Source organism: Chelon labrosus, assembly GCF_963514085.1.
Source record: "Chelon labrosus genome assembly, chromosome: 16".
NCBI lineage: Eukaryota > Metazoa > Chordata > Actinopteri > Mugiliformes > Mugilidae > Chelon > Chelon labrosus.
In genome coordinates, this window is record NC_140349.1 from 5688283 (window position 1) to 5712069 (window position 23787).

A 23787-nucleotide genomic window follows, 5' to 3' on the forward strand; every position below is an offset into this window, starting at 1 on the left:
TTTTATTTTCTTAGCTGCTCTACTTCAGATAAATAAATAAATCAATAAACAGGTTTTGTTTACCGCTCCAGTTTGCTGATGAGAAATCTTAATATATATTTTTTTTGTTGTGAATTGGCTCATATTCCTGTAGTGGACACACAAACAAACACACAGACACACACTCCTCGCTCGCTCGCTCTCACACACACACACATACACACATTTTCACACACTCTGCTTAGATACATCTTTGTACACCGGCGGATTCACAGTGACTTTCGTTCAGATATTCTCCCTCGGACACAAGAACCCGTGCCTCCATCTTCTTTTTTTTTTCCCCGTCCTCCATCCATCCACCTGTTCCCTCTCATGCCTCCACCTGCTCTGCATCCATCTAATAATTAAACCTTCACCTTTGGACCGATGCTCTTTTTCTTCTGTACTCTTCTGGCTCCAACTTAAATTAAACCTCAAATGTTTTTTCTTTAACCACATTGGGAGGACGCTTGTCTACGGACCTTTAGAAACCATCAAATTGGACAAATTAAACTCTTAGAAATGAAGACGCTTCTTGGATGAAACATCTTCAGGGAACTAAAAGAGCTCAGTTGCCCTTCTTCTTTTAGATAAATCATCACCTGGATGACCAAGAACCTTCAAAGACTAACAGTAGTAGTATTAGTTATCAAATCCTTCATTAAAGCTTTATAAACCGTAATAATCATCAGGTCTTTAGTTGATTAAACTTTTCCACATGGACAGAAAAGGTGTCTGGCATGATCCAGATGTTGTCCTGAGGTTGAACCGTCCCCTCTCTCTATCTCTTTCTATGCGGTGGTGGTTTGTGATGGCGCCATGCTGCCCTCTCTGCTCTTTTGATGCTGGTCTTCGTTGCCCCGGGTGTTGCGGTGCTGCTGCCGGCGCGGCGCGTGGCGCGGCGGCAGGGTCAGGGTGCAGCAGGAGACGCCCACCGTGGGCTCGGGCAGGTCCTCGGCCATGGACCAGCTGTCCGTGGCCGGGTCGTACCTCTGCACGGCCGCCTTGTAGCGCTTCTCCGCTTCGTTCCAGCCGCCCAGCAGGTACAGCTTCTCGGCCAGAGGGGAGAGGCCGGCGGTGCTCACGCCCAGCGGGAGGGGGGCGGCCCGGCTCCAGGATCCACTCTCAGGGGAGAAGACCTCCACGGAGAGCACATCCACTCGCTCTCCGCCGGGCCCCAGCTGGCTTCCTCCCACCACGTACACCTTCCCCCCGAGGGCGGCGGAGCAGTGCCAGCCGCGGGGCGTCTCCATGGGCGCCTTCTCGGTCCAGGTGTCCATGTCCACGTTGTAGCAGGCCACGGAGCGGGAGTAGGCGCAGTTGATGTAGCCGCCGGTCACCAGGATGTCTCCAGAGGGCAGGGTGGCGCTGGAGTGGCAGCAGCGGGGCATCTCCATGGGGGCACGCATCTGCCAGGTGTTGGAGGAGGGCAGGTAGCTCTCGGTGGTGGCCAGGAGGCCCTCCACGTTGCGGCCGCCGATGGCGAACAGGCGGCCGCCGCTGGCAGCCAGGGAGAAGTGGGTGCGGCGCTGGCGCATGCTGGCCAGGTGGAGCCAGGTGTTGAAGCGAGGGTCGTACCTGATGGAGGCAAAGGAGTCAGTAAAGAGCTGTTTCCAGTTGAGCAAATCACATCTGGACAAGCCCAGACTGTTTTCTTGACTTCGGATTCTTAATATTTTGTCCTCGTCCGTCCTCTCACCTGCTGAGGGTGCTGACGGCGTGCTTTGCCTGGTTTCGGGCGTCGTTCTGGTCCTCTCCTCCGGCCACGTACAGGAAGCCGTCCATCACAGCCACGCACTGGTTGAAGCTCTTGGCGGGCAGCTGGCTGAGGTGGCGCCAGGTGGCTGCTCCTTCACGGGGATCCCTCCACAGCACCTGCACACCGAAAGTGTCGAAAGGTTTCAATGAGTATGGATAATCTAAAAGGTCTGTCAGTCTAAATAGAGGTCACTGCTCTTGTGAAGCCTGCGGGCAAGACTCAGGGCTGCATAACAACCTCAAACACTTTTCTGGTTTTTAAACACCATGCATGTTTCTTCTGAGACTTTTGGGAACCCTGACACCGACCTCACGGCTCAGAGCTCTCTCGGTGAGCGACGGGCGGCCTCCGACGGTGAGCAGCGTCTGCTGGCCGGCCCGGACCTGCGTGCGCCTGGACTGCAGGGTGTTCTGCTTGTAGGGCAGCAGGTGGTAGTTCATGGCGTCCACCAGCAGGCGGTGGCACTGGGGGTCCAGCATCATGCGGGGCACCGGCTGGATCTGGCTCACCAGCTCGCCGGCCGGGATGGTCTCGAAGCGGACGTGGGACAGGAGCTCTGCGGCGTGGGCCTGACGGGAGGCGTCGAAGTCGAGCCACTTCATGACGAGCTGGAGGAGGACAGGAAAGGAACGTGTTCAAAATCCTAACACTGTGTTTTAAAAGGTTTGATGATGGATTTATAGGAGATTTTCTTCCTAAATCTTCCAGAGGAAATATTTTGTCAGATTTTCATGATATAAAACCAAATATGTACAGTAGGAGTGCCAGTTTTAGTGCCAACAGATTTATGTTTCATCCATTTATAAATACTGAACTCTCCTCCTCAGCTGTCTGTCTATTTACATCTATAAAGGAGTTGTATATTAATAACAAGTTCCTCTCTGGCATACAGTGCGAGTTATACTTGTGCTCGCAGTCGACCTGCAGGTGACTGGTTTTGGATTCCTGACTCTGAACAGCTGGTCTGGGGTCTGTTTTTAGGTCTGGATTAAAATAGAAGGAAGTCCCAGAGGGGCCAACGAGCTGATGCTGAAAGTGTCGCCTCAGTTAGGAAACGAGAAGTGACTATTTGGCTCTATAAACACGATGTTTAATCCCTGACCTGGAAGGCTGTGACCTCCGAGGGCAGCAGCAGCGAGTCGTCCTGCAGGAAGGCGGAGATCTGCTCCAGGGTCAGCTGGGTGAACAGCGGCGTCTCGGCGAACTGCACGAAGTTCTCCAGGACGAAGCGGCGGGCGGCTTCGCACACGGGCAGCAGGCCGTAGGCGGCGGCGATGTTCCAGATGTAGACGCAGGTCTGCACGTTGAGCTCGGCCAGCAGGAAGTCCATGCACATCTTGAGGAGCTGGGGGATCTGCAGGGTGGCGGCGGCGGAGACGGTGCAGCCGATGGTGTAGAGGGACATGTGGACGCGTCCCAGGTAGGCGAAGGTGATGACGTTGGCCAGGCCTGAAGACAGAGGGAGGGATGTTTGACTCAAACATTAAGTCTAAAATGTTGGAAGCAGTTTGTTTGTTTGTGTCCCTATGTGTCCCTGCAGATGAGGGAATGTTTAAAGTCCCAGGGTCTGCTTTCCATGTACTCTACTCTAGATTAAAAGACTCTAATTTCTGGTCTTTTCATATTTCAAAATCAATTCTAAGTAAACTTTCTATATTTCCTTCCACTTTATGTGACTTGAACCCACCCAGAGGCGAGAGGGAGGGGAGTTCCAGACGCTTCATGCCAGGGTCTTTGGCCAGAATCTCTCTGAAGTACTGGCTGACGGAGGAGATGACCAGCTTGTGGACGTCGAAGGCCTTCGTCTTGCAGGCCAGCTCCAGATCAGTCAGGAACCTGATGAGAAAGAGACGGATTGAAGATTAAAAACATTCATCTGCTGCATCTTCTCAGAACACAACAACGATGAGTATCAGGACTAACTTCTCCTGGCGCATCTTGCTGAGCTCCTCCAGCAGCGCGTTGCCGTGCATGGGTCTCGTGAGCTCGCTGCCCAGGCCGAGGCCCTTCTCGCCGGGCTTGATGACGGGCGGCGGCAGCGGCAGGTTGAGGCTGTTCAGCTGAGCGATGTCCAGCGCCGCCATCTGCTCGATCTTCTTCACCCCGCTCTCCACCACCACCACGCCGTCGCCGCGGCTCTCCACCTTCAGCTGGGATGAGGTGGTCTCCATGGCCACCTGAACGATGGCTTCCACGGCGGCTTTCTTCTGGCGAGAGGCCTTCTTCTTGGGGGCCATTGTTTTTACTCTGTGAAGATGTTTTCGGAATTCGTCGGGAGCTTTACTTTCACACAGCACACAGCACCTGAAAAAAAGAGGAAAGATAAAGACTTCTAAAAAACAACTAACACATTAATTATTATCGGGTAATTTCTGTGTTTTCTTAATACAATGAACCAAAATATATGAATTTTATTCCTTCAGAACCTAAATCTTGATGTGTCCTGGTTCCTATTTTCTTGTAACTCATTTATCCATAAATACATGCACAAAAAAAAACTTGAAGAGAACCATACTGTAGTATTTATATAGTCACTGTATGCTACAAATGACTGTTTTTCTTTGTTGTTGTCAGACTTTCACCAAAGCTTTCACAGATTTGTATGTTTAGATTTAAATTTAAATTAAATTAGCTGACATAATGCAACTTTAACAGTGATAAAAGAAGAAATAAGGTTGTATTGTGGTATGTAAATACTCCTCAAATACTTGTATGGCATCTTAAAGGCTTTGCAAACTATTTTTATATCAGATATTCCTCCATAACTTTAAATATTTATGATTTTATATGCAAAAAAATCTTGTTTTGAGTATAATTTATTAAGAGTCTGAAGTCCAGAAACCAAGTGAATCTGTTTCATTAGATCAAAAACCGATATAGTAGGCTACCTTTTGTTTAAAGGTCCAGTGTGTCGAATTTAAAAGGGTCATTTAGTAGAAATAAAATATTTGGCTTTGTATTATGTTTTCATTCATGTTCAATCACATTAAATCACCTTAATTAGATACCCATCTTTCTACAGTAGCCCAGAAAGGACAAACTAAACACTGACTATAGAATCTGCAATCTGCAACCTCGCCAGCAGATGTCACTATATGCTACACTCTGGTCCTTTAAAGGCTTTTGAATACATTTCTAAATAACTTCTTCTTTTTTTATTATTATTAATTTAATCCAAAGATAAAAACATAAAACCACACTTGATAAATAATATTAGGGACACGTCGTGGCAGGTGACACTCTTGACAAACAACCAAAGTTCATCAACAAATTCCAGACTTTAAATCACTGCATTCGAAGGCCACAATAATCCCACTAACAGATTTTCATAACTCTGACACAACACAACAAACACTGACTGAGAATCAACACCTTTTCTTTTTCCTACTGAGGCTCACCCGAGGACAAACTGTCTCTGTGTCTCTGCGGACCGGTAGCTGTGAATGACAGCTGCGAGTGTCCGCTGTGAGGCTGTCCAGATTTAAAGCTCAGCTCAGAGTCGGGTTTGTGGTTTATAGCGGCCCTCGGTATTCATTGCCGCACTTCACAAGCTGTGTATTTTGACCACAGAGCAACTGGGGAATCGCGGCCATGCTCGCAATGAGCCGAGGTCTGCAAACCAGAGTCTAGAGGGGATACGAGGGGGTGTAGAAGCAAATGGTATCTGGATTGTTTCCCTACCACATCTAAAGTGATATCAAAGGAATATATCTCGAGATACTTTTACATTTTGGCCGGGCTGAGGCATGAAGATTGGGCGGATGTTGTTGCCTTTTGTGTCATTTGAGATGTAAACAATAAATAAAGTCAAAACTTGTTAAAAAAGCTGAACTCAATATTAAATATTAAAGGTGAAAATGCATATATACTCACACTTGCACAGCCAGAAACATCAAAAATGTTAAAGGTACAGTGCAAAAGGTGTATCGCCCCCTTCTGGCAGTGAGAGGAATTACACAAACATCTGGTTGGCTTTATTACCACAATTTTAGACTCTTGTTGATTGCTCTAACATAACATTTTAATGTCATCCACATGCTTTTCAGCTTAATACCCTTGGGATGAGTTCAAATACATTCAAATAAATAGAATCTGAATGTTCAGTGCAGATTAATTGAAGTATTTATCTGTTTCTACATACCGTCTTTTAACATTTTCATACTACTTTTCAAACCAACATCAAAGAACCAACGGCAACGAACGACTGTGACGTCTATTGTGTCTGGACCAGAAAGTTGCACTTGAACGCACCACAAAGACTTTTGCCAATGATCAGAATGAAAGGAAATTACTCTTCATATCAGCAGGTGGCAGTAGTCTGTAATCGACATTCAAAAAGGGGAAACAGGAAGAAATACTATTAGCTAGGAGGCTCGGAAACTATGAAGAGCTACAAACAGTCGAATAGAGCTGGCCTCTCCTGACTCGTGCTAATATGTTGGTCTACAGTTTATTCATTCCAAATGATCATGTTGTTGTGGAAATATTTCTTTACTTAAATGTTTAGATGAAGATGAAACACTCAACGTGGTAGTTTTGTTTACATCTGTCACAGCCAGAGAGAGCTCTCTAACTTCTGCAGCAGATTCAACAAACTGAAATGGCTGAAAACCTGCCAAGCAACGTCCAACTAGTGCCAGTAGTGCAGGACTCACTACAAATACTCATCTCACGGACACTCACCAACAACCCGACACCAGAAAACAGCACTAAGAGTAACTCCACATGTTTTTCTGCTGCTCGAGTTGGCCTATAGTCAATGAGATAGTCTTCAATTACATCAACTAATGGACATTTGAATTAATGCTTGCGATTCCTATAACACGACCACTTCTGAAACCTGAACCCCTAAAACTTCTCAGGTAATCAAAATGCCAGCCATGCTGTAACTTTAGTTCTAAACCTTCTATCCTCATGGAAAAGGTATTCCAGCACCAACAACTCAGCTGCAGCGACCAGACGTATACATGATTCACTTCTCTTTCCGTCCCCCCTTAAATGGCAGCTATTGGCCGGCGAACGGGGCTCCACACATGGACAGAGACAGGACGGTACGGGGCCCGAGCAGCAGCTGTTGTAGGTGTCATATGAAGAGGAGGGGCCCACAGTTACACAGAGCGTAGGCTTCGGCAGCTCTGGATGTTGCAATCCCTCTTAAAACAGATGAAACAGCAACGTCCAGCAGTGACCTCGTTACATCAGACACCGCTGCAGCGTTAAGATCTGTGAAAGTGACCCTGTCAGTCTCATGATCCCAGACACATTAAAAACATCAGGTGATACATCCACTGGTAAGGTCACCTGGAGACAGAAGGGGGGAAGATGAGGACAAAATCACATTTGATCGACCAAAAACAAAGGGAGTTATCTTCAAAAATTTTGAATCTGCTGATATAAACTGAACCCTTTCTGATAACCACTCAGAAAATGTTATTCAAGTTGTAAAATCAGGTAGGAAATGTGAGTCTGAGAGAAACCTGAGTCTATTATTTGGTGCAAAAAAAGCAATTGCATCAATCATACTCAAGCTAGTTAGCTGTTAGCCTTAGCTAAAGCGAATTTAAATCTAATTTAGCCACTTTGATGTTTTGACATATTTAGAAACTAAAAATCATAATGCACGAAAAAAAAAGTAATAAAATCACAAGTAGCCTAACTAGCCTATAGCTTAGCAGAGTAGCAGTAGCTTCTACAGCATATGACTCTCATGAAATGTTGTTGTACTTCACACCTTAAAAACATTTATAAGTATATTTTTAAAGGTAAAAATGTGAATTTGGACACTAATTCAAGAAAATCAATTACACATTGTATTTGTAAAGTTTTTAGGTTAGCACAAGCTAATTTAAAGCTAATTCAGCTACTCTTCCTGTTTCCTTGAATTTGGAAACTTAACTTTGATGCTTTGAAATATTCATGAACTAATTTGTTCAATACCATAGACATGACAATAACTAAGTCTTAAATCAGAGTGCAGGAAAAAAGGTAATAAAATATTTCAGTAGCTAGTAACTAGCCTAGCTTAGCATAGTAGCTGTAGTTACTGCAGCATTTGACCCATCTCAAAAACACGTATAAATATATTTTTAAAGGTTAATATGTGAATTTGGACACATTCACATCAACAAAGCATTCTTAAGAAAATCTTTTTTTGTTTGTTTGTTTTTAGGTTAGCTTAAGCTAATTTAAATCAAATTTAACTGCTTTTCCTGCTTCCCTGAATTTGGAAACTTAACTTTGATGCGCCCAAATAATGAGAGACTGATTTGTTTCATATCATAAACATGACAATAATTAAGTCTTAAATCATAATGCAGAAAAAAAATAATAAAACCACAAGTAGCTCAACTAGCCTAGCTTAGCGGAGTAGCAGTAGTTTCTGCAGCATTTCACTCTAATGAAGCACACCTCAAAAAGATTTCTAAGTATAATTTTTAAAACATGACACTTGGTAATGTTTTATCGACAAAATATTCTTAAAGTCAATAGTCAACAGCACATTTTATTTACAAATCCAAGTTTTTAAGTTAAAACTATAGGCAACCTTCAACCTGCTGGTGGCGCTACAGGAAGGATTCATTATGTGTGAACCAAATGAACCACACGCCTGTTGTGTTTTCCAACGTTTCAAACAAATTTAGTAAGTGGGAGATTTAGAGTCGTGAAAATAATCTTTGCTCCGATCAGCTGTCAGAAATATCTGGAACCGAGGTTAGAGCGGAGAGCAGCTGCTCTGTCATCCACCCTACTGGGAACCAGACCTCAGCCCCCCCTCCAACCAACAACACCACCACTAACACCACCACCGCCACCATCATCATCATCATCGTCAGTTATAAATATACTGTAACCAACGGCAGCATCTAATTTCAAAATAAGAGCACTAATCAGAGGAAAAGTCGTTAAATACAAGTTCTTAAAGCATTTTAGAGAAGCTTTATTTTTCAGAAATGTAAATATAGTCGGATGTTCGTCTGCTCACCCAGATTCCCAGCAGATACCTGAACAAGAAAAAATACAGTTTAACTAAACTATTAAAAAGACACAGGGAAGTTATTGTGATTTTATTTAGAGCATTAAGAAGCTGCTGCAGATGCTAATTAAAGCCCTTTGGTCTTAAATGGATCGATCCATGTGTGTAATAGATTAAATCTATTAATGTAAACATCCAGTGGGACGGAAATAGTCTGAATCACTGCCAGCGTACAGATATTTATTCACATCCATAATCTGCTCAATGGTAATCAAATCAACAGCATCTATTTGATAGAAAACTTCCTGCTTGGGAGTAATGGTGTGTTTTGGTGGAAAATAAAGTGTTTAGCTGTATAAGAAAAGGAGGAGTGTGGTAATCTAAGCACTAGAGGCCCTGCTATTTTATTTTTAAACCTTGACCTTTGTGTTCTTGTCAGTGAAGCTGTTCTGAATGCATCAAGCTCTGCAAAGACACTTTAATTTGTCCAACAGCTGACATTAAGGAAAGCCTTGTGATCGTTTTTGTTAAGCTTTTTTCTTTGTAAGGAGTGTTTACAGAACAATAAATAGAGCTGACGGCTTTCCCTCTGGAGATCTGAACAATCAGATCGTTATAAAGTCGTCAGATGTCAACCAGATCTGAGCGTATAAACACTTTCTACTGCTTACAAATGAAAATCTGCTATAAAAAAAGTTGATGGCTGAGTAAAGCTGCCTTTGTTAACTATTTAATTTGCTAATGGTGGTCGATGCTTGGAGACTTTGGGCACATGCATAGATTTTAACTTTGGAGCTAGGCTATCTGTTTCCTGTTTTATGCTAAGCTAACCTCTAATGTGCAACTATGAGGTTCACACATATCTTCTCACCAAGCTGCTTGCCACAAAGCAAAACAGACTATCTCTTTAATCAACTGATTTCAACCTTGAGTAACTCCCATCAAAACAATCGCAAAGAGATGTAGCATCCAGTTAGCATGTAGCTGCTAATCTGGAGTTGTATTGATGGTCACTTCTATCTGCCCCTTTATCTGTTAAATGCTACACCAGCTAGTTGCTAATTGGGTTTGTTGCTAGCTGCTGAATATGAAGGGTTCAGTTATTTATTTATTTATTTTACAGGTTTTACAGATGTTTTATCCAAAAAGCAGCTACATGCTACGACTGAAAACAAGAATAAGAGCGCTACAGTAAACAAAAACTGTGAAGTTACAAATTGGACAACCAAAACAAATAGCTGAAAGACACTAACATGATCTGTAGACCAAAAAGGAGGTGTAAAGACTGCTGCCTTATATGATATTTAACTTTTAACCAGTAACTGTGTTATCCAAAAAAAAAGGTAACTGGACTTGTAGAGTTTTTTCAGTAACTGTGTTGTATTTTCAGGTTATTTTGTGTTTTGTGTTTTGTCCATCCACCACCACTGTCACTTTTCATCTGCAGTTGAATTCCTTACTTATCTCATGAGGGTATTTATAGTTTCTGACCAACGCATCACATATGTGTGTGTGTTTTTAAAGCGAAGCTCTGACGCCATGAGCAGCGCAGTAATATCCAGCCGCGACTGTCAGCTGCTTCACATTGTTTCCATTCAGCAGCTAAACATTAATATCAGTTTTATTTATAAATTATAGACGCCATGAGAAGTGAATGCATTTTTTTAGTGCATTTGCACCATTGCTCGTGTCAACAGGCTGGAAGATTTTTAAGAGTGATCAGTTTACTTGTAATGCAATAAAATTAAAAGCATTTTACCTCTCACTTCTGCTCTTCTTTCCTTTCTTCCTTTGCTTTTTCTGTCTTTCTTCGCGCTCTCTTTAACCTTGTCTCTTCCTTTTTTCGTTCTTGTTGCCCTGTCTTTGCTTCGTCCCTCTGTCCGTTAGCAGGAGTGCTGTGTGTGTGCGTTTGTCTGTGTTTGTGTGTCAGTGTCAAGATCCAAACCAAAGCTGTGATTCAACCTCCCAGCCTCCATCAGACCCTCCTCTTTTAATTTTCCACCTCCAACACCCACCAAATAGAAGCACCCACACCCCGTCGCCCTCCCCTCCAGAGATATCCCATAATAGGCCATCTCTCTTCTCACCCGGCCCCGCCTCACTCCACCACCCCCCTTCTTTGGGGCCTCCCAGCTTAAGGTTTTAGATTTAGTTCCTCTCCTATATATAAACACACAAACAGGTATGTACAGCAGGTAAACTGTTAAAAATTACCAATCAACAATTTGTTGTGACAGTGCTGTGGTAGATATTTGGTTACGAGAGGGCACAAAAATAAACTGGGTTAAATTTGGAAACAGCTTGTAGTTTGAGTTGTGGGTACTTTATTACATTTAGAGGGCCTTCATTGTTATTGATACAACAATAACGATGGAGATTATATTAAAAGAAATAACAAAGACAATAAATGTTTTGTTGAGCCCTCTATCCACCCCATCTCCTCTCTGTGTGACGTTTTGTGACTCTATAACGTTACCTCACCGAATTTGTCCCCATCGTATTTACTACAACCAATGAAGATGACTCTGGGTTTGGGCTCCACCATTTACTGAGAAAAATATCTAGCTCTTTTGCTTTGCTGAGCCCTCCATCCACCCCGATCTCCTCTCCATGTGAACCTTTGCGGCTCTATAACATTACCTCACTTCTTAATTTTCTCCTGCCATATTTACTACAACCACTGCAGGTAGCTGTCACTAGCTCCGGTTTTGGTCTCCACCCTCTCCTAAAGGAAATATCTAGCTCTTTAGCTTTGCTGAGCCCTCCATCCACCCCGATCTCCTCTCCGTGTGAACTTTTGTGTCTCTGCAGCATTACCTCACTAAATTTGTTTTTGTCGTATTTACTACAACCAATGCAGGTAGTTGCCACTAGCTCTGGATTTGGTCTTCATCTTATCCTGAAGGAAATATCTTGCTCTTTGGTTTTGTCGAGCCCTCCATCCGCCCCAATCTCCTCTCTATTTGAACTTTGTATATATATATATATATGCTCTATAATGTTACCTCATTTGTCATAATTGCTCTGACCACTAGAGGGAGCAGTCACAAGAAAACAGCCACCGTGGCTAACTTCCATATTTAAACCAATATTCTGAAATATTTCATATTCATCATATTTATTAGATATTAGATTATTTTTCTGGTATTATGCTATTTCTATACGCTTGTGTGTCGTTCCACTCCAGCACTCTAGGGGGCAGTGATCCTCTTTTCATCCGTTTCAGTGCGATAATAAAACCAAGCGAAGAAGAGAAGGGGGAACCAGCAGTAAACATGGCGGAGGAACTGCAGGAAACAGTGAGGAAGCTTCAGTCCCGGCTCCTGGAGAATCCGGAGCCTCGAAAGGTAACAGCCGACCCGGCGGACACAGACAGATTTGGCGATTACCACCGAGCGTCTCTCAAAACGCGGCCGATGCCACGAAATGTCACGAAGCCGCCGACACACAGCTCCCCGAAAGTCGCAACGGTTTTTTAAATGCTGCCTTCACAGGCCGCTGTCTGCCTCCGTAATTCTGATACTCCTCCTCAGAGTAGAACATGCTCCTGCTTCATGTACTTGAAATAGTTTTAATTCAGAAGGAATAATAAAATAAAAAAAAAGCGAGTGAAAATGAATTCATCATGTGGTAAAATCGGATTAATCTTAAATTATAGACTTAATCTAGATGGATCAAATCAGTTGGTGATTTTTTTGTTGTTATAATCTCAACAAGTTTGGTATTTTTATCCGTAATTATTTGCTATGAATGGCATTAATTAGTTTTCTAATTTCTAAGTTAAATATATAATATATTAACTATTTGTTAGCGCTGAACCTGCTAAAATAAAATATTATGCCTCCTAAAGCCTCATAAAAATACAACCTGGCTATGACACCGATATCTGTGTTTACTAAATGTTTAAACTAAAAGGTAGTTCAGGATTGGTATTATGCATTGTTGTGATATATCTAAGCACATTCAGAAATGAACGAAACCCAACTACAAATGCATGGCTAACTGAGTAAAATAATAATGTTTCTTTTTTGTTTTTTGTACATTTATACTGATGACATTTTGCTTGTTATGTGACGAAAATCAACACATTTCGGTATTTGTTTTGAGGAACATGTGTCAGAAATGAATTGTGGTAAGGAATTTACTCGATAAATGTGCACTATTAACATCTTTTCTACTTTATAGTAAAAAATAATCTCAATAATAATAATAATAGTAGTAGTAGTAGTAGTAGGGGTTGTTTTGTTTTTACTTCCAGACAAATATGAGTCATTTCACCTTATAGTTCCCATATTTCTGACTGCCTCTGAAGGCACCGTGCGAAACGTCACTATAATTAAGGGGTTTTAACTTGTTATAACGTACTTCTTTAACGCTCGTATTTCGCCTAAACTCTTAGCTGACAGCTTGGTTTTCTCAATGTGCGCACAATGTCTATGTCTTATTAAAATAACGACCCCAAAAACCACAAGTTATTTCATAAATGAAGCCAAACTCGGGACCGGAGTTAGCCGTTAGCCGCGAAGCTAACCAGCGTTGGTGCGGAAAGTGCTGACAGAGGAGGCCTCTAATGTTACACCGCTGCAGGTTAACTCAACCTACACCACGTTTACATCTTAATTAAACACGCCTGCTGTCAAACTGCTCAAAAAATTTAAAAGCGTTTAAAATATATTTATCACTGTCCGGGCTCGCCTTTGTTTACTGGTGACATGTAACAAAGCAATCCTGGTGTATATGTATGTATGTGTGTGTGTGTGTGTGTGTGTGTGTGTTGCAGGTCTCTCTGATAAGAAGCCATATTTTTAATTTATAAAAGTTTAAATTAAAAATCATTAACATCAGTGATTTTATTTCCTGCAGATCTGCCACGTAAGGCCTTGATATAATTCACCCTTCTTGCTGCAGGGCTGCTGCTGCTGTTTGTAATGTGAATCAGTGTGAAATATATATTCAGATTTTAGATTTTTCAGCTGCAACAACTACAGATCTGACAGCTTCATTACACAAGATTGTAGTCAGGGGCTCGGATTACCTCTGAGGCCTTCATGTAAATGTGTGGCTGAAGTTGAAACCTGTAAACAAATCGCTCAGGCTTGAAATGAATGAGTTGTAGTCACCTTGGAGATTTGTTTTCTTTTTTAAGGGACAACACACAGACAAGTAGCTGAGGCGTCTCCGTCCTCTGTCCTCCTCAGTAATAATATGCATTTATTGTAATTTAGGTGTCTTATATTGTGCAGTACTTGCATATTATGTACACCGATCAGCCAGAACATTAAAACCAACGAACGGTTTCCCACCACCTGAATATTGTCGCAGACCAATCCTTGCATCCTTAGAACCATGTGTTCCCCCCGAGATAAGCGACACACAAACACCCAACCGTCCATATAGTTGGGTGAGTTCCATCAGTGGACAGGGGTCAGCATGGACTGGTCACTCTGACTGGTCTGCAGCCAAAACAATCTGTGGTCCACTGTGTGCTGTGGCTCCTTTCTGTCAGAACCAGAACTAAAACGTAAACAAACAGGATCGAAATAGATTCCTCCAGTTAGTAGCTTGTTGTTTCAGGTGGGAAACAAATGATTAAACCGCAACTCCTCACCAGTTTTGTAGAACAGGAGAAGCTACTTGGATTAAATGTCTTCAAGAAACCTTATAAGTCTAGTTGCTCTTGTCTTTTTTTTTGGATATATCATGTCCTGGATAACCGAGAACCTTCACAGGCAACCAGAACTTGAGCTGCAGTAGCTCATCGTTTGGATTGGACCACATGGGCCAGCAAGAGCTACAGTTCTAGAGATGCTCTGCTGCAGTCGCCTAGCTAGCCAGCCACAATTTGTTCCTTCTCAGAGCTGCAAATCCTTCCACTTGTCCAGCTGTCCTGCTTCTAACATTATCTTTGAGGACAAAATGTCCACCAGCTGCCTGATATATCCCATATATATCATTAAAACCAGATAATCAGCTTGTTCACTTCACCTTTGTGGTCATAATGTTATGGCTGAGCAGTGTGAGATGAGATGGAACAGGTATTTTGAGTAAAAGTAGCCTAAAAATACTAGAGGTGCATTCAGGTGTATCAAAACTAGATCGTAACAGTACTGTTGAGCTATTCAAACAGTTTTCCAAACACAAATTCTAGTATTTATGTTCTGGGAAAATCACTGCCGAGAACATTTGACGTGAAGTAAAGTCTTAACTGGGCCGACTCGCTTTTTCTGTCAGCTCCATTTATAGCTATAAAGTGAGAGTCGGTGCATCCTCAGCTGTGGCTGTCAGGCACAAGTTGGCGCGGTCGCTTTAAGAATTTAAAGTGGAGGCGCTGGCTCACCTGCTCCCTCGCTGCCGGCTGGGACTGCACACTCACCGGCCACTTCATTAGGCACACGAGTAAACATCTTCTAATAGAACGGTGAACTGCAGTAAATCCTAGCTTCGTGAAGGTTATAATATTCATAACTAGTTTAAAATAACTGAAGGAGCTGTTGATTCAGTTGTGTTTTCGTTTTAGAGGCTGTGATTTGTTGTGCTATTGACTTGTATTGTGTTTATACACCCATGGTAGTCAGTGGGCTAGGCTAAATAACAGAAACCTTTTTTAATTCAATCCAGTTTAACAGCAGCACAAATTACATCATCCAGAATAATTCCGTCACCACCTTTCTGACGCTGTTTCAACATAAACCGAAGATTACAACGGTCATGGGGCTAAGCTTTAGAGCGGGAGATGTTTTAGTTTTAACTAATGTACCTAATGAACCGGCGACTGATTTAATCACCTCCATATCTCCTAATCTAAATCTGGGAATAGCGTAGGAACACAAAACACCGACGTCTGCAGCAGATTTAAATCAAACCACACCAAACTGTTTGTATTAATCTTGTTTTTATTTTGTTTTTCCAGCTCCTGAAGACTCTCAAAAGACTGGGGGAGCTTCCCATGACTGTGGACATACTGGTGGTAAGGAATTATTTAATCCGCAGATGACATCAGCAGATTGTTCACGAGAAACTCCCGAGCGAGGCGTTTTATTTAAAACCAGCCGACTCCTGGCTGGAGCGTGAACCTTTTTGAAATCGGAGCAAGCGTGCGGCGGCTCAGTCAGATCCGAACACGTCTCTGGCCAATCAGACGGCTCGGGCTTGTCGAGTGTCTCGTTAAGCGCGTTGTTTTTCTCCTCTGGTAGGAAACTGGAGTGGGGAAGGCGGTGAACTCCTTCAGGAAACACGACGCGGCTGGAGAGGTGGCCAAATACCTCGTAGCCAAATGGAAGAAGCTGGTTCCTCAATCTGCAGAAAGGTAGCTGCTACGCACATGTGCCTCGACACAAGATATTTTACTTGTTTGCCATTTACTCACGGAGGTCATTTCATCATCAATACAACAACCACCGGTGTCTAAAGAACCATAGGTGGATCATGTGATCAGTTGTGTCCATGACGACCGAGCATGCTCCATGTGGCTGTAAGCTCCGTCCCTGTGTTTCTTCCTCAGACCCAACAGCCACGCCAAAGAGGCCTCCCGCTCACACACACACTCTCGAGGCCACGAGGCAGGCGGCCACAGACGTCCCCGAGAGCCCTCTCCTGAGGAAGAGCGCACCTATGTTGAAGAGGCGGAAGAGGAGGAGGAGGAGGAGGAGGTGTTGGAGGTGGAGAGAGGCTACCACACCAACTACTCGCCCTCGCCTCCCCTGCACGACCAGTACAGCCCCCCGCAGCGAGGAGGGTATCAGTCGGACGAATACGAGAGCCCCGAGCCGGCGCCCAGCCCTCCTCCTCTTCCTCCTCCTCCTCCTCCTCGCGTAGAAGCCCGCCACGCCAAACCAAACAGAGAGCCCAGCAAGAACCACCACCACCACCACCACCACCACGGCGGCGGCGGCGGCGAGCGGAACAAGGAGGAGGAGCGGTGGCGGCAGCGGGACGGAGGGAGCGACGGGAAGAAGCGCAACGGCGACCGGGAGAGGCAGCAGAGTCCGGTGCAGAAGTCCGCGAAGCACAACAGGAAGTCGACCGCACACGACGGCAGGAGGGAGGAGAAGAAGAGAGGGGGAGACGAGGGTGAGTGAAAGCAGCACCCTTGGTTTTTACATCTCATTGATGAAAACGAAAGAGAGAGGAGTCGTCTCTTAGGAGTTTGTAGGCGGGAGTCCTGATGCTAAAGTTGTGACTGTGGTTATTTGTGCAGCTCTGTGCAACAGAAACGGCAAGTGGTTTTATCGGCAATGATCAGAGAGTAGAGCCACGACAGACACTTACATCCTGTACCAGAGACAAACACCGACAGGAAGAGAGGAAAAACAAAATAAAACCAAAAGTGTGTGGTGCCAGTTGTGTCTACAAATTTATAGACAAAATAATTAATCGGTTAATCAAAAAGATCATCAGGAGATTCGTCAGTCATCTAAAAATAATTGTGAGTTGCAGTTTGAAGCTTTGTCCTGATTTTCCTCTGCATCCTCTAACGTTTCCAGGGCGACCGCGTGCGCCGAAGGACTCGCCGCCTAAAGACGAGGAGGAGGACTTCGAGACCCCCACCATGTCCTTCGAGTCCTTCCTCACGTACGACGCCCCGGCGGTCGTCAAGAAGAAGAAGAAGCCGCCAACGTCGTCGTCGTCTTCGTCACACAGCCGGCCGTCTCACTCCTCCTCTCACTCCTCGTCCGTGTCAAATTCCCACCGCAGCCGCACGCCGCCGCCCGTCTCCTCCTCCTCCTCCATCTCTTCGTCATCCTCCAAGGCGAGCAAGGCGAACGGCGCTCAGGGCACCAAGAGGCCTCACTCGGGCTCCAGCTCGTCGTCAGTGGCTACGCCGACGCCAGAGAAACGCAAGAGGGTGAGAACGTTTTTATCTTGTAAAGAATCAAATAATCTACATTTTAGAATAAGTTCAAACAAAATAATCTTCTTTTTTTGGGTTTTTCCCAGAGCTTTCAAGCCTCTCACAGCAGACAGAGTTGGTCCAGGTCTTTATTGTAGTGCAGTTAGAGCATAGCGGCGACTATTCAACATCAATGAATCCACTGTTAATAATTTACTTTAATCCCAACCATCTAAAATCATGCATTTAGTCCAAACTTTAAATATAAATAAGGTCATTTGATTACAGCACACATCCTCTGTAGCATTGTTTCCATAAGCTTCTCCAATGTCACCAGATTTATTTCCATCCAGTGTTGCATTAATGTTTCACCAAGATCTTGTATTGATGATGGGAGAGTCTGACCACTGCACAAAGCCTTCTCCAGCACATCCCAAAGATTCTCAATGGGGTTAAGGTCTGGACTCTGTGGTGGCCAATCCATGTGTGAAAATGATGTCTCATGCTCCCTGAACCACTCTTTCACAATCTGAGCCCCATGAATCCTGACATTGTCATCTTGGAATATGATCCATTGATGGAATAACCTGGTCATTCAGTATATTCAGGTAGTCAGCTGACCTCATTCTTTGGGCAACATAATGTTGCTGAACCTAGACCTGAGCAACTGCAGCAACCCCAGATCATAGCACTGCCCCCACAGGCTTGTACAGTAGACACTAGGCATGATGGGTGCATCACTTCATCTGCCTCTCTTCTTACCCTGATGCCCCCATCACTCTGGAACAGGGTAAATCTGGACTCATCAGACCACATGACCTTCTTCCATTGCTCCAGAGTCCAATCTTTATGCTCCCTAGCAAATTGAAGCCTTTTTTGGGGGGTTAGCTTCACTGATTAGTGGTTTTCTTAAGGCTACACAGCTGTTCAGTCCCAATCCCTTGAGTTCCTTTCACACTGTACGTGTGGAACTGCTCTTACTTTCACTATTAAACATAGCCCTGAGTTCTACTGTTGGTTTTCTCAAACAGACTAACATCTTTCCCACGACCACAGGATGTGTCTTTAGACATGGTTGTTTAAGAAATGAGAAGCTACTCATTGCATCAGTTGGGGTTGAATAACTTGGTTAAATAACAGAAACAAACATAGTAGAATAATAGTTTTCACGAATTTTAAAGGAATACTTTGATGCTTGCCTATGGTTAGCTTAGCATAAAGATTGAAAACAAGATGTTTCCCAGCTGTTTCCCTACTTTTATAAAAGCCCACAGCTGACAACATCTCTCAAGTTAATAACCAATTCTCTTTGTTTCCAGACTTTTTTTTTTTTTAACAATGTTATGTAAAATGCACTTTAACTTAAATTAGATAACTTTAGAAGGAGACACAGAGGTCAGTCCAGCCTCAATCCTCTGCCAATAGCTTAATTTAAAATATTCTTGGGCTGCGTTTCTGCTACCGACTCACTTTTCATTTGTCTTCATTTATTATCTATAGACAGACAGATGGCACTGAGACTGCAGAGCAAGTTTCTGATTGTCAGACTGTATCTCCTTCCAGAGGGCAGGAGAAGATTGATTCTATTTTTCAGACCGTGCCCGTTTATTTAAGCTTATTTTACGTGTTCAGGTCGTAGAAGCTGTGCCGGCTCTTCCTGAGATCCCTCTGCCAGCGATTCAACCCAATTACAGGCCGCTGCCCTCCATCGACGTCACGCCGCTGTCCCCTCAGAGACGCAAAGGTAAAGACCTCACCTCAGACAGTTACATCACGTTAAATCCCCTTTAATGAAACTGAAGACCTCAGTATTTGTTAAAGCTTTTCATGGTGCTTGAGTCAGAACAGTTTCCTGTTCACTCTTTCTTTTGCTCATTTCTTTTTGTATTTCTGCAGCTGCACACCTCTGAGGCCTTAACAAAACTCAGCTCAAGGTTTCAGGTTTCACATTCCCTTGCAGGTGATGTGTTGCAGTCGTGCACTTTGTAAACTAGAAGTCATTCTCTCGTCGGCGTCAGCACATCCCATCCCAACGCTCGACCTCCAGGCTTCGCCCTGACTCGAGTTTCACTCTCTTCCTGCTTCGCTTTCAGTTCCCGTCTGCAACGATGAGGAGGACGCCGGCTTCACGGGGAAGCGGTTCAACTCCAAGATGGTCGTCTACTCGGGAGCGAAGACGTCCTACTTGCCCAAGATGATGACTCTGTTTGAGCAGTGCATCCGCGTGCTGCAGAACAACATCGACTGTGAGTGGACTGAACCCGTCTGCAGGTGGCACTAGAGCTCCTGTACCGTCAATATTAAATCTGCAGACGCTGACATTTTGTTTCTGTGCAACATTGTTGTAGTCTGTGTGGCTGCCAGGTGAGCTGGGTTTACAGTGTCCTCTGTGGTCCCCACCTGAGCTCCACCCACCTGTTGTTATCCCAAGATGGTTAAAACAAACACAAACCGCTGCCCAGACCGTGACTCTCTTGGTGCCTCTGTGCTCTTTCAGCCATCGCCGAGGTGGGAGGAGTGCCGTTCGAGATCCTGGAACCGGTTCTGGAGCGATGCACTCCGGAGCAGCTGTACCGCATCGAGCAAAGCAACCAGGTAAAGAAGACACGTTTGGTTCAAAGGGAGACGTCGGTCCCTCCTCTGAGACAGAAACGACTGAACAAGACGTCCCCACGATGCAGAAACATCCCCACTATGAACATTTAAAACCTCTTTATAACTGATGGCGTGTCTTGCGTCTCCTGAGGAATCACGTTGACCCGGAGCAGACGGAAGACAGATGTGTGCGTCCGTTCTGAATCTCATTTCCTCTTTCAGTGTTTCACGGAAGACTCGGACGACTTGTGGATGCGTCACTGTCAGCGCGACTTCAAGCGGGAGTCTCCTCAGGAGTACGAGTCGTGGAGGGAGATGTATCTGAGGCTGCACGACGAGCGCGAGGAGCGGCTGAGGATGCTCACGCAGAACATCACGTCTTCACACGCCAACAAACCCAAAGGTGGGAGCGGTTTTTATCCACCAGCAATTACAAAGCAGAGACGTTCGTTTCTGTGCGTCGAGTGTTTGACGGGTGCGTTTCCTCTTGCAGGACGGCAGGTTAAGATGGCGTTCGTAAATTCTGCCGCCAAGCCGCCTCGTGACGTTCGCCGCCGACAGGAAAGATTCGGAACCAGTAGTGGTTCCTCAGCCGCCTCCACTTCAGCTGCAGCTCCCATCAAGTGAGTAAACTAAAGGATGTCGCATGCTAGAGTCACATTTAGGCTTAGAACAAGGAAGTATAGGATGGAAATGCCTGGATCGGGACATCCTCAGTAAGAAAAGCTGCTCGTATAACTTTCTGTACTTCTCGGTTGGTTCAGGACTTTCTGGTTTTCTGTGTCTTTCAGAATAAGGCCGGCTAACATTGACTACTCTGGTGAATCAAGCCGCTCCTTAAACAACCCCTCTCCTGGCTCGTCACGCTCATCGGCACTGAGTGGAGGGGTAGGAGGAGGAGGGGGAGGAGGGGGAGGAGGAGGAGGAGGAGGAGGAGGAGGACACGTTGCCCGGGACAAACCACAGGTCAAGAGTAAGTCTAGCGTTAACTTTTCTCAAGCGTACTTGAGGATTTTTGTTAATATTTGTTCCTTTTTAATCTCACAAACCACCTCTTCCTGTTTTTTTTTTTTGTCCCCCGCAGAAATCGCCCCCATGATGGCCAAAACTATCAAAGCGTTCAAGAACAGATTCTCCCGCCGATAGTGTGAAAGAGACTGAATGTATTTTATGAATTCCAATTGTGTTTTTAATTTAAGACTAGCAAAACTTTTACTGGAGACCCTCCACACCCGAACACACACACACACACGCGCGCACACCCTGGACACCGTTACAATACTTTAATTCACCAGACATATCACATGAACTTAACAGTATTGGTGGAATTTTATTTTATTTTATTTTTTTGTGGTTTTGGGGGTCTTTAATTAAGTATTTAAATCCTAAAATCGACGTCAAACAATGTGACGTTTGTGTTCAGAGGACGCACACACGGTCACACAGTCTGCTGTCTTTTCTCGTTTTCCCCAGCAGACTTTTTTAAAAAGACATTCTTGCACATTTTTGGGATCTACTCTCGGGGCCCAAAGTTACATGATAAGATTTATCCGTCTCTGTCGCCAGCAGCTGGCTAACGTAGCTTAGCACAAAGACTGGAAACAAAAGAACATACAGTAAAGTAATAATAAATGCAATAAGTATGCGTAATTAACACTTTAATTCTGCAGTAATGTCAGTTTACATATTTACAGGCAGGGTTATAAACGACTTTATGGTCAGGTGCAGTTGCCAAGATGAACAGAGAAGACACTGGGGCGCTAAGTAGCTAAGAGTTCTGCCCTTGACGACATATAGATGGTACATTGTTTTTCTTTTTACAGTTGCTAGAGATTAATTTGCAAGTTGTTCAGTCTTTAACGATGATGACAGAACAGTCACGTGATTATTTTTTTTAAAAATGTGACACCACTGTGACTGGAAGTTGACCAGATAATAGTGCTACGCCTTAAAACAATCACATGCTTTTGCTTTTAAAAATGATTAATAGTTTAATTATACACTTCCTTTTTGTACGAATTTAAGCCATTAGATATGTGTTAATTAATGAGCGTTACAACTGTTAGTTTGCAGATTTTGTATTCTCGTACAGAGCGAGGCTAGCGGCTTCCCTTTAGTTGTAGTCTTTGTGCTAAGCTAAGCTAACCAGCTGTTAGAGGTATATAAATGTTCTCATTTAACCGTCTTCGTAAAACAAAAATAAGACCATATCCCAAAGTGTCAAACGTTTTGTTGAAGGGATGTAAAAAGGTACTTTTTTTTTTTTTTTAATTTAAAGCTACAGTGTGAAACTTTTGTCTCCCCCTACTGGCAGTGACTCAGTCCCTTCTGGTCTTTAAGCGACCTCCAGAGGTAATCCTTCCTTTTCTAGACTGTAATCCTTTCTCTAAACAAGGAGTTTCTTTTTATCTGGAGTATTAGAAACTTTTCTTGTACGCTTCCGGTCAGGTTTAATAGAACCTCGGTTACATTAGTAACTCTGGGTTCTCCGCCATACCCCACTACTCTATCTTTACACGGAGCTTTATGAGACGTTAATTTAAAAGTTCCTCACTATAGCTTTGTAGGACAGTCATTATTTTACCTTTACGACCAAATGATACACTACATTGGAAAACTTTTGACGCTCATTCTTGTTTTTGTCTCTTGATCGCATGCATGACGTACGTCCGGACACCCGAGACGTCAGCTGGCAGGTGGAAGACTTAGCTTTTTAAAAAAAAAAATACAAAACAAACATGCATATTTAAAAACATGTTTTGCCTCGTGCGTATTTTTAATTGTGTAGGACAAAAGTGATATCAAGGAAGTAAACTCACAAACACACATCGTAGGGTTATTTTATTTTTTTTTTATCCCTCCTGTGGCTTCAGATTCTGTTTTTCTTGCTGTCGAATGTGTGCGTTTCTGTTTCTATCTGCTTCACTGTGACAATGAGTTTGTGCGAGGGCTGAGGAGTCTGTAGGAAAACAGGAGGAAGTACAATAAGGAAAGAAGTTAACAGGGCGTCTTCAGTCCACAATGATTATTAGATGTATTTATTTTCAACTGGGACCTGGCACCCTACAACATGCCCCCCCCCTCAACCCCAACACCCACCTCCGAACGGAAGTAGATGAAAAACTGTAATTTTATTAGATTTTAATAAATGTTATATGGTCATTTTTATTAAAATTGACTTTTTGCCCTTAAAGGCTGTTTGTGTGGAAATGTTTTGTGTCGTTTGAGCGATGAACATTAATATAATATAATATAATATATGGAGAAACAGGCATTGACTCAGAGGAGGTACAATATTCAGGGGCTAAAAACCTTAAAATTATCAAAATGCAAGTCATACATTAACCTTTCCCTCTTTTTAAGCTATCTTTACGTTTGTATTTATATTTTGTATTTTAAATTTTACGTATTTTTATAATTTAATTAATGGACGGTTTGCGACATTATCAACGTTTTGACGGTTAACGACGCAAGCCAATCAGAGAGCACCTCGCTTGTGTTTTGCGCTTTATGCAGGTAAAGTGCACATAATGCTGTCGAGTGTGACTTCCTGTAAGGCATCGTTTCTCTCCAAAATAAAATGTCAACCTTCAACACGATGTGTTTTCAATC

General features: G+C 43.7%; 2 protein-coding genes across 2 annotated transcripts; one reads left to right on the forward strand and one right to left on the reverse strand.

The window, feature by feature from the left end:
* Window positions 1–809: 809 nt before the first annotated feature.
* On the reverse strand, window positions 810–10725 carry klhl43 (kelch-like family member 43; the record flags this gene model as incomplete). Its single annotated transcript, XM_084563403.1, has 7 exons — window positions 10510–10725; window positions 3701–4081; window positions 3465–3613; window positions 2880–3226; window positions 2086–2385; window positions 1718–1893; window positions 810–1596 (listed from the first exon to the last, which is right to left on the reverse strand). The coding sequence occupies exons 2-7, from the start codon at window positions 4012–4014 to the stop codon at window positions 810–812; spliced, it is 2073 nt and encodes a 690-aa protein (XP_084419529.1). The 5' UTR covers window positions 4015–4081; window positions 10510–10725.
* Window positions 10726–12014: 1289 nt separating this feature from the next.
* Window positions 12015–23440, forward strand: eloa (elongin A). Its single transcript, XM_084563561.1, has 12 exons — window positions 12015–12097; window positions 15661–15717; window positions 15944–16056; window positions 16252–16820; window positions 17234–17595; window positions 19213–19324; window positions 19674–19826; window positions 20078–20175; window positions 20398–20578; window positions 20669–20798; window positions 20967–21148; window positions 21260–23440. The coding sequence occupies exons 1-12, from the start codon at window positions 12026–12028 to the stop codon at window positions 21319–21321; spliced, it is 2091 nt and encodes a 696-aa protein (XP_084419687.1). The 5' UTR covers window positions 12015–12025; the 3' UTR covers window positions 21322–23440.
* The last annotated feature ends 347 nt before the right edge of the window (window positions 23441–23787 follow it).